The sequence below is a fragment of the Bremia lactucae genome, linkage group LG1 (assembly GCF_004359215.1).
Source record: "Bremia lactucae strain SF5 linkage group LG1, whole genome shotgun sequence".
Classification (NCBI taxonomy): domain Eukaryota; phylum Oomycota; class Peronosporomycetes; order Peronosporales; family Peronosporaceae; genus Bremia; species Bremia lactucae.
In genome coordinates this window covers 9,165,292-9,176,068 of record NC_090610.1, presented here as the reverse complement: position 1 = coordinate 9,176,068, position 10,777 = coordinate 9,165,292, and the positions used below count along the sequence as shown (strand labels likewise).

Below are 10,777 nucleotides of genomic sequence, written 5' to 3'. Positions count from 1 at the left end.
AGCAGCAGAAATTCTGCGCGCAAATTGCGGTTGATCAACTTTCGAATGGCCTCACACATCAGTCCCTTCAATGCGAGCTAGTGAGATCTCGTTAAAAGGTTTGATACTTAAAGGAAGGAATGGAATGCCTGGCTCGTGAGAGCCATACTTTATCTTGGGACCATCAGGCTTTGGCTCGGAGCCATCATGCTTTGGCGGATGCCTTAGACCCCGGCGTTTTAATGCAGAACCGGCACGGGTGGAGACGCCCGACATAAAACTTAGGATGCGTACGCATCCTATGAAGCGCTCGATCTGTACGCATTGCCTTAGGCGGCGCAGTACACAATACGGGCCGATCTACATGAAAAGTAATTGTTACTGCACACATTAGTCACTAATGTTTCGGAATTTACTATAGAAATTAGGACTAGATCATCAACATTAAATGTACATTTCAACACGAATTGGGCTAGCTATCCGCAGCACTCCCCAAGGCATACCGCGCAATCTGGCTGTTTCCACGGTCGTTTTGTCGTCATGATCCTTCTCTCCTCTGGGAAAAGCAGAATTCAATTAGGTATAATGATACCATCTTGTAAGAAAATACCGAAAAATCTTCCACTTTAATTCTACGGCTGCTACCACGGCTTTAGGCATCTGCTCCTTTTCCAGCATTCCTAAAAGCTGTTCTGCGCACGCAATGTAGCCTTCAACACGCTTCATGATAGTTTCTTTTAAAGTAGGGTTCTTCTCGTCTGTGCGGCATCTGTGTTGTGATCACCGCACGTCATATGCTGCTTCTGACGCAGGAAAGTATATTTCAAAGCACATTTTCACGCCGACCATTAAGCGCTCTAGCGCGCTTTTGTAGTATCAAAAGGTTTTGAGCTGTGATTGGTTAGATGAATTGTCTATGACTGTAGTAGCTTTGTCTGTGGCCGTAGTATAAATGTCTGTGACCATAGCGTCTGCATACCCCTCTTCCGACTCGAAATTCATAAGCCACCCTATTTTCAAATTCACAATATGCTCGTCTTTCTCATATATAAACTCGGCTAATTTTCGATAAAAGACGTGCGGCATTATCGCTTTACGTTTTCAACTATCGATTTTCTGTACGGGAATGACAGAGCACGGCTCATTTTATCCAGTATTGAAACCTTCTGCATGGATCCATCAAAGGCTGCTGTCAAGGCCAAATCAATTCACCTCATGGTGCTCTTTGGCGCGTACAAATGTGACGGCACTGCGAGTGATCACGTGACTTCGGTCTTTGATGGCCTTCAGTGGAATCTTACGTTATTATTGCTCTTTTGTCGCATCAACCTGAGCTTTGCCTACAAGGATTCTGGATCGAAGAACTAACGGACGACAGTGTCCAAGCTCTTCACGATATGACGCCGACGTGATGCGAGGATTGTGAACGTCGTTGTCCTCGTCACACGATTCGATTGATGACGCGCTCTTTTTCAATGGTCGTCGCAAGTGCCTATAATCAACCAGGTCGCAACAAACTTGAGCTCTCCGAGGATTGAAAATGCGACCTATACAATGAAATTGCGGCGCAGGTATTGCAAGAATAAATGAACAAGAGAGACTTGAAGAATTCGAAGAGGAAGCACTTGCTGTCACTAATGAAGACAACTTAGAACAGTCTGTATCATCACAGTAGTCGCTCAAAAATGAAACATCCCGCGAGACATCGTCACCGAAGTCTTCACGAGCCGCGATGAATGACATCGTTGCAATCTAGAAACATATAAAATATATGTAGTTTAAAGAATTATTAGATTTATTTTGTCATTTTTCCTGTTCAGTGGACGTTTGAATGTTTTGAATGCGATGTTGTGGCTGGTCAATATTCCATATGAGAAAGAGAAGCATATTGTGAGCTTTGAAAAAATAGGGGTGGATAAGATTCTATTTTTCAAATAAGGGCATATAATGAAATTTCTCTTGTTATAAACACAACGCCGAAATTAATATGTACTAATTTGCGATAAGAATGGGTGGATCCAAATCTGCTATTTCTAAGCGTGTTTGTTTCAATGTAGTTATGGTCAGATCAGATTACTCTAGATGTAATGTTGTGCTTGTTTATGTAGTTGTTAGATGTTTGAGTAGATATAATTGTGTCGCTCATAATTAGAATTATATGTCCTCATTTATATATATTATGGGAACCGGGCGGGAGGTAAGATCCGATAGAACCATTGATATTCATTGGCCATTTTTCTATTTATGACATTTTTAACATTACTAAGTAGTGGAGTTGGCAAAATTGTGGTCATGTCTGTGGCCGTAGTAGTTTTTATCTGTGGCCGAAGTATTAATATCTGTCCATAGCGGCTGCCTAATGAAATTTCTCTTATAAAATTACTATCTCTACAGACGCTTTGGGAACAACAATCGTTAGTTTGGGAATTTAAATACTCATTTATTTTGTAAAAAGAGTTGTGCTAGAAATAATTCAAGTAGGAGGCTTATTAAATTTAGAATAAAAATATTTAAAAAAGTAGTTGTGGGAAAATATCAATTTTAGCTGTATTCCCGAAATAAAATGGAACAACTCGAAATCGCGCAATTTAAATCTTCCTATTAAATATTTTATCATCAGCAGCCTGTTTCACCCATGCGGAAGGTCTCAAAAGCCTCTAAAGCCGATGTCCTGGTGCAGTGCACCGATTTTTGAGCATAGCAATTCCACCGACTAAAAAGAATGATGACAACACAATAATTAAAATCAAACCACCTGGCCGAAGACCTTTCGGTTTGTCCTCACTTGCAGGAGGTGCGGGTGGCGGTGTACCAGAAGAAACGCTATCAACGTCTACGTCTCGCGAAGGTGACGGCCTCAACAATGGTGATTTGTCCAAGGCGTTGCTGTCAGTCAATACGTCGTCCTTTGCAGATACATCGTTTATGGTTCCATCATCAGAACCATGCGCTTCGCGGTCATTTGAAGATCGATCAATTGTCAAGTCCGGCTTCGATTTTTTGCTGTCCGTAGAAGTCGTATTCATGCCCGGGACAATCTCACACTTTTCTCCGCTGTAGCCATTGTCACACGCGCAGCCAAACATTGGGTGTCCGATAGCATTTGCAAACATCATGTTGCATGAGCCTTGGCCGTTGCATCGTTTTCCGTCTAAATTGCAACTGGCTACATGACCCACGGAATGTTCGTGAGTTTCTGATTTATCCAAGATTCTACTAATAAAATATTCAAACGTACCACTGCACGCCGATCCTCCGTAGTAGGCGTCGCATCGAGCTATCGACACGCACTTGTAAATGCCCTTGTGTCCATTAAGAATAGCACACCCATCACTGCAGTCAGTATAGGGTCTCCAGAGGCACGCGAGCTTTTCATCTTTATCCGAAGGACAATTACCCATTGACGGTCCTCCACAAACCGTGTGCGGTACACAGGCCTGTACCGCATTATGGGATTCACCTGCGACGCATGAATGTCCCCATGCGCATTCTGACGAGGTGGAGCATGCAATGGCTCCTTGGAATCTTTTTGAGTCCTGAAGGGTAAAGACCACAAGCAAGAAAATGACGACAACCTTCATTCCCTTAGACTAGCGAAGAGTTTTAGACTGACCGTGCCGAAAGGAGCTCTTCACTCGGCAGGCATTCAGTATCTCCATGTGTTTTCATTGGGCGACAAACGAGCAGAGACTAGCCATGGTCTAATCCTTAGTGACCATGAAGATGCACAAAATCAGTAGCCTCTGAAGCTTTTTCCATTAATGGTTTGATGCTTGACAACTCGACAACTGTATCTCCTAAAGAATGAAGCGAATATGAAGGCTCAGCACTTATTTGCTCGTTTTTTTTCATTGTAGTATTCTATGGATTGGAAGTCCACTTGCACCTTTTTTTTCGCCTCTGTCGCTAATTGGAAGCTTGATAACGGGCTGAGGTCAATGTTGTCACATCGTTGAAAGGGTATGCATAAATATTCACCCGATTTAGAGGCACAGCGTCCCGATTGTGGTGATACGTTTGCGATGACGATGAGCACCACTCACATAGAGGTCGTCGGCTCTTTTGCAAGCATCTTTAAGATACTTGCGAATGCTGTGATCTGATATCAAATAAATTGATTCGGAGAAAATTCGTGCTTATTTCTTCCAATCGATTATCGCCGAGCACTTAATGTGCAAGCTCACCCGATGCGTTGCCATCGCAACATCGCTGTGACAACAACAAGCTCTGTCGCTCGTGAATCTGTCTCTAGAATGTCTATTTTACGAGATTGAAGAGCGATGACTGTACATTAAGTGTATGTTGATAGCTGGGCCTTTTTATTGTTTGAGTAATCTCAAATACTTCCCGAAAGCTGGCAATTATCATACGATGGCCACAATTTAGCTTAGCATACCATCCGAATTGAAACGGTTGCTACCTTTTTATGAGCCTATGCATTCAGTGCAATATGTTATCTAAAGCTCTAGTCAATTATAAAATCATTGCGATTTTCAAGTGCTTTTACGTATGAAACTGTATTAAACAACGAGCGTAACACCACACAATTTAAACCAATCAATTACATTTGTCAAGAGAATCATGAGCTCTCTCGTGTCAAGACACTATGTGTCCGAGAAGGTTAAATCGCTGTGCTTTGTCAAAGACGTACGCTATGCGTCTGAGACGATGCAGGATGAAGCTCTTCCATTGATAGCTTCTGGTGGATGGGACAACGAGGTAACGAGTAGCAAAACGGCACCAGCATCAGCTTTAAATTTAAGGACCGTCATGCCTAATGTAGACCAATTACGTGACACTGCACCTTCCTGTTCGTACCACGGGCGATGAAAACGAGTTACGCAAAGAATTTGAGTATGTCAGTAGCTGTTACTGTTTCCTACCTCCTACCAACATATAATCGATGAATTATATCCAATTTCTAGGCTTGGAGAGATGGACCCGCGTCCGTGTGAATTAAACACGTTGATTAAAACACAGCATGACGGCGATGTTAACGCGTTGCAATTTGTAGCGGTGAAGGGCGAAAAGCTGTTGCTTAGCGCATCTTCTACCGGTGGTCTATTTGCTTTCCGGATATCATCGGACGATGCGGCAATGAGCGATGAAGATTCAACGAAACTATTGGATGCCTATGCAATTCCTCAATGGGAGCAGGTATTTGCTGGCAATGCTGCGACGTGTGTGGAAGTCAGCGAAAACCGGACAAGTTTAGTCTCTGCCAGCACCGACGGAGCATTGGCATGGTTTAAGCTTGATGAAGTTGCTGCCGTCGAGATCCTTGGTATGAGATTGCGAAAGGAAAAAAAAATGTATTTAACAGATGGTCTCATAAATCGATGTGTGCAGAAAATAAAAACACGAGTAAATTGCCAATCAATGCTGTAAAATTTCTAGGCCGGGATTCAGTTGTTGCTTCTGTTGGGTACGTTTTTTTCATCGTGCAGACTTTTGCTTCTAGTATTGTAACGACTTAAGCTTTCGACTGCGACGATAGCTCAACGCCTGGAGGCCAACTTCGCATTTGGGACGTATCGGTCAACAGCCATTTCCCTATTGCAACTTGTACCGAGTATGTGTTTTGGCAGTTTATTCGTTTCCACATACCATTTATAAACTGTGAATTTTATATAGTAGCTCGAATCGAAGTCTAACCACGCTTGAAACGCACCCTACGCGTCCTGAATTACTCATCACTGGATCTAATGACGGCTGCGTGAGCTGCTGGGATCGTCGAAAATTAAATGTTCCATTTCGAAGTGAGACGCATCATCAAAGGACGGTCCGTGCATTAACGATTCATTCTGCATCGCCTCGGTTTTTGTATTCGGGTGGAGACGATGCAGTGGTGCATTGCTGGGACTTTACTTCCCGTCGCAATTCTCTCGACCCCGTTGCGTACGATTATTACGATCAATCTACAGCTATTGACCGTTCAAATGTCTCCGGCTTTACTGAAGAACGGGGTATTCAGGTGCAGCGATTAGCTTTGGGGTCACAGCCATGCAATGCGCTGGCGGTTCATGCAGAGTCTGACACCCTCATTGCGGGCTCTGATGCTCAATCCATTATGATTGTTCAGAATGTGTCGAAATCGACGCAGAAGTAATAAAATGAGATGATTCTCGCCGGGAAATTCTCGTTTTTATTACTTTCCCTATAAAACGAGAAGGCAATACCACCTTTTTTATCAATTGTTCGATTTGAGTTTGCTTAATATTCGGCGACGCTGACTAATTTATAAAGTAAATAAACTTACAAACAGTAACGCTGAAGCTTTGATCAGCATGCCCCCACACATTTTATTTTTATCATTAAATGAAAGTTACAGATTATTACAATATAATTTCTTTTCATGGTATGAGTTATTCCACTACATTGCAAAAAAAATTAACAGTTATTCCTATAGAAATATCTTCAGAGCCCGCTAGAGATAAAATTTATGTAACAGAACACTCCGCTACACGATGTCGGTTATTTTCGTTCATGTAGGCATAACTAATGCTAGTATTTATATAAATTTAAGTAAGGCTTAGAACCCTAACAGATCGCAACGCAAGTCTTAGGTAGGCACGAATCCCATTGAGAGCAAAAGGGGCACTGAACTTTATGTATGTTTAATTTAAAAAACATTACTCTTCAAGATTTCAGCACCATATCTCGTCCAGGTTGCTGCCACGCGTAAAATCCATTGATAACCATACTTTAATGTTCGTGCCTGTATAAATAGAGAACAGGTATTTTATTGGTAGTGTGCGTTAAAGTTAAAGGAGCGAAGTGTACTCCGTTACTGCTTTAGCCGTCAGGGCCTAGATAACATAGGGAAAGATAACAAAACAAAACATTCTTTATTACACTTACAACTGTTTAATTATACATATCAACGTACCAAGCCACAGTAAAATCAAGTTAAGCTTGTAAAATTATTATATTCTACGCTTTTTTCGTACTTATGATGTGTGGGATATTCATACATACTAGCGTTTAGTAGTCCGCTCACGACCTCCGAGGAAGATACGGACTCAACTCTAAAAACACGCAGGAGGCTAAGCAGTATAAAGCGTGATCTTCCATTTAGAAGGCCGAGTGAATCTTGCCATGTGACATCACATAAAAGTGCTTTCCGGCTGCATCTCCGTAGTAGATAGCATGCCACCTATTGCAGTCTAACAACCTCTTTCACATTTATTTGTGACACCAAAGGAAAGCGTAATCTATTGACGAAAGGATAAGATCAGGTGTGCGCGTATTAGGCAAGATAACTCATGACTCACTAGCCAAAATTATTAATGTGACAATTTTCATGTAAAGCCTCGGGTAGGCCGAGTTGTCCCATCTCTTTTAAGTGCAGCCTGCCACTTTAGAAAAAGCAGCCTTGTTAGAAACGCCGTAAGAGCACACGCACCGATAGGTTCTCCTATCCCGTGAGATATTTTACCCTCACGTGATAGCACTTGCCGGCTTATTATGATTCAAGGGCCAAGACTATGGAGCTAGGCGGTGTGACCCATGGACGATAGTATTGGTCGAGATTAAGTTTCCGTATCGTATGAATGTTGGAGCCGTAACACCGAACGAAACGATGGTGACAAAACATGGAGAAACGCACGGCTTTGTTGCTCATGGTCCCCCTGGTCACATTCATAGCAGTTTGTGTTACAAATTTCCCAAAGGGATCACGATCAACGAAATGTCCGTTATAGGAGCGTCAAATGAGAAAACTAGGGACAAGACTACGCGTGATTGCAAATATACGCCACCAAAGCGAGTATCCTCTAATGTCCTTCGTCACCGGGTGGGGCAGGGAAGTGCCTCAGTCCAACCAGGGAGTGGGGAGGAACAAAGCTCATTTTGTGCCCGGATAGAAGCACGAGAATAAGTAAGACTTAAAAGCTAAGGAGATGAAAGTAGATGTAGCATAAAACCTGACGAGCCACAAGTATTTANCGTGACACTGCACCTTCCTGTTCGTACCACGGGCGATGAAAACGAGTTACGCAAAGAATTTGAGTATGTCAGTAGCTGTTACTGTTTCCTACCTCCTACCAACATATAATCGATGAATTATATCCAATTTCTAGGCTTGGAGAGATGGACCCGCGTCCGTGTGAATTAAACACGTTGATTAAAACACAGCATGACGGCGATGTTAACGCGTTGCAATTTGTAGCGGTGAAGGGCGAAAAGCTGTTGCTTAGCGCATCTTCTACCGGTGGTCTATTTGCTTTCCGGATATCATCGGACGATGCGGCAATGAGCGATGAAGATTCAACGAAACTATTGGATGCCTATGCAATTCCTCAATGGGAGCAGGTATTTGCTGGCAATGCTGCGACGTGTGTGGAAGTCAGCGAAAACCGGACAAGTTTAGTCTCTGCCAGCACCGACGGAGCATTGGCATGGTTTAAGCTTGATGAAGTTGCTGCCGTCGAGATCCTTGGTATGAGATTGCGAAAGGAAAAAAAAATGTATTTAACAGATGGTCTCATAAATCGATGTGTGCAGAAAATAAAAACACGAGTAAATTGCCAATCAATGCTGTAAAATTTCTAGGCCGGGATTCAGTTGTTGCTTCTGTTGGGTACGTTTTTTTCATCGTGCAGACTTTTGCTTCTAGTATTGTAACGACTTAAGCTTTCGACTGCGACGATAGCTCAACGCCTGGAGGCCAACTTCGCATTTGGGACGTATCGGTCAACAGCCATTTCCCTATTGCAACTTGTACCGAGTATGTGTTTTGGCAGTTTATTCGTTTCCACATACCATTTATAAACTGTGAATTTTATATAGTAGCTCGAATCGAAGTCTAACCACGCTTGAAACGCACCCTACGCGTCCTGAATTACTCATCACTGGATCTAATGACGGCTGCGTGAGCTGCTGGGATCGTCGAAAATTAAATGTTCCATTTCGAAGTGAGACGCATCATCAAAGGACGGTCCGTGCATTAACGATTCATTCTGCATCGCCTCGGTTTTTGTATTCGGGTGGAGACGATGCAGTGGTGCATTGCTGGGACTTTACTTCCCGTCGCAATTCTCTCGACCCCGTTGCGTACGATTATTACGATCAATCTACAGCTATTGACCGTTCAAATGTCTCCGGCTTTACTGAAGAACGGGGTATTCAGGTGCAGCGATTAGCTTTGGGGTCACAGCCATGCAATGCGCTGGCGGTTCATGCAGAGTCTGACACCCTCATTGCGGGCTCTGATGCTCAATCCATTATGATTGTTCAGAATGTGTCGAAATCGACGCAGAAGTAATAAAATGAGATGATTCTCGCCGGGAAATTCTCGTTTTTATTACTTTCCCTATAAAACGAGAAGGCAATACCACCTTTTTTATCAATTGTTCGATTTGAGTTTGCTTAATATTCGGCGACGCTGACTAATTTATAAAGTAAATAAACTTACAAACAGTAACGCTGAAGCTTTGATCAGCATGCCCCCACACATTTTATTTTTATCATTAAATGAAAGTTACAGATTATTACAATATAATTTCTTTTCATGGTATGAGTTATTCCACTACATTGCAAAAAAAATTAACAGTTATTCCTATAGAAATATCTTCAGAGCCCGCTAGAGATAAAATTTATGTAACAGAACACTCCGCTACACGATGTCGGTTATTTTCGTTCATGTAGGCATAACTAATGCTAGTATTTATATAAATTTAAGTAAGGCTTAGAACCCTAACAGATCGCAACGCAAGTCTTAGGTAGGCACGAATCCCATTGAGAGCAAAAGGGGCACTGAACTTTATGTATGTTTAATTTAAAAAACATTACTCTTCAAGATTTCAGCACCATATCTCGTCCAGGTTGCTGCCACGCGTAAAATCCATTGATAACCATACTTTAATGTTCGTGCCTGTATAAATAGAGAACAGGTATTTTATTGGTAGTGTGCGTTAAAGTTAAAGGAGCGAAGTGTACTCCGTTACTGCTTTAGCCGTCAGGGCCTAGATAACATAGGGAAAGATAACAAAACAAAACATTCTTTATTACACTTACAACTGTTTAATTATACATATCAACGTACCAAGCCACAGTAAAATCAAGTTAAGCTTGTAAAATTATTATATTCTACGCTTTTTTCGTACTTATGATGTGTGGGATATTCATACATACTAGCGTTTAGTAGTCCGCTCACGACCTCCGAGGAAGATACGGACTCAACTCTAAAAACACGCAGGAGGCTAAGCAGTATAAAGCGTGATCTTCCATTTAGAAGGCCGAGTGAATCTTGCCATGTGACATCACATAAAAGTGCTTTCCGGCTGCATCTCCGTAGTAGATAGCATGCCACCTATTGCAGTCTAACAACCTCTTTCACATTTATTTGTGACACCAAAGGAAAGCGTAATCTATTGACGAAAGGATAAGATCAGGTGTGCGCGTATTAGGCAAGATAACTCATGACTCACTAGCCAAAATTATTAATGTGACAATTTTCATGTAAAGCCTCGGGTAGGCCGAGTTGTCCCATCTCTTTTAAGTGCAGCCTGCCACTTTAGAAAAAGCAGCCTTGTTAGAAACGCCGTAAGAGCACACGCACCGATAGGTTCTCCTATCCCGTGAGATATTTTACCCTCACGTGATAGCACTTGCCGGCTTATTATGATTCAAGGGCCAAGACTATGGAGCTAGGCGGTGTGACCCATGGACGATAGTATTGGTCGAGATTAAGTTTCCGTATCGTATGAATGTTGGAGCCGTAACACCGAACGAAACGATGGTGACAAAACATGGAGAAACGCACGGCTTTGTTGCTCATGGTCCCCCTGGTCACATT

The 10,777-nt window shown here is 42.4% G+C and overlaps 2 protein-coding genes across 2 annotated transcripts; one reads left to right on the top strand and one right to left on the bottom strand.

The window, feature by feature from the left end:
• Positions 1 to 2,473: 2,473 nt before the first annotated feature.
• CCR75_005599 (uncharacterized protein) lies at positions 2,474 to 3,774 on the bottom strand. The gene is made up of 2 exons (XM_067963678.1): positions 3,218 to 3,774; positions 2,474 to 3,145 (listed from the first exon to the last, which is right to left on the bottom strand). Exons 1-2 carry the CDS (start codon positions 3,558 to 3,560, stop codon positions 2,637 to 2,639), a joined length of 852 nt encoding a protein of 283 aa, XP_067820366.1. The 5' UTR covers positions 3,561 to 3,774; the 3' UTR covers positions 2,474 to 2,636.
• A 786-nt stretch (positions 3,775 to 4,560) lies between these two features.
• On the top strand, positions 4,561 to 9,244 carry CCR75_005600 (uncharacterized protein; the record flags this gene model as incomplete). The annotated part of the gene is made up of 10 exons (XM_067963679.1): positions 4,561 to 4,698; positions 4,763 to 4,833; positions 4,905 to 5,263; positions 5,329 to 5,404; positions 5,477 to 5,551; positions 5,614 to 6,084; positions 8,061 to 8,419; positions 8,485 to 8,560; positions 8,633 to 8,707; positions 8,770 to 9,244. 10 exons carry the CDS (start codon positions 4,561 to 4,563, stop codon positions 9,242 to 9,244), a joined length of 2,175 nt encoding a protein of 724 aa, XP_067820197.1.
• Positions 9,245 to 10,777: the final 1,533 nt, after the last annotated feature.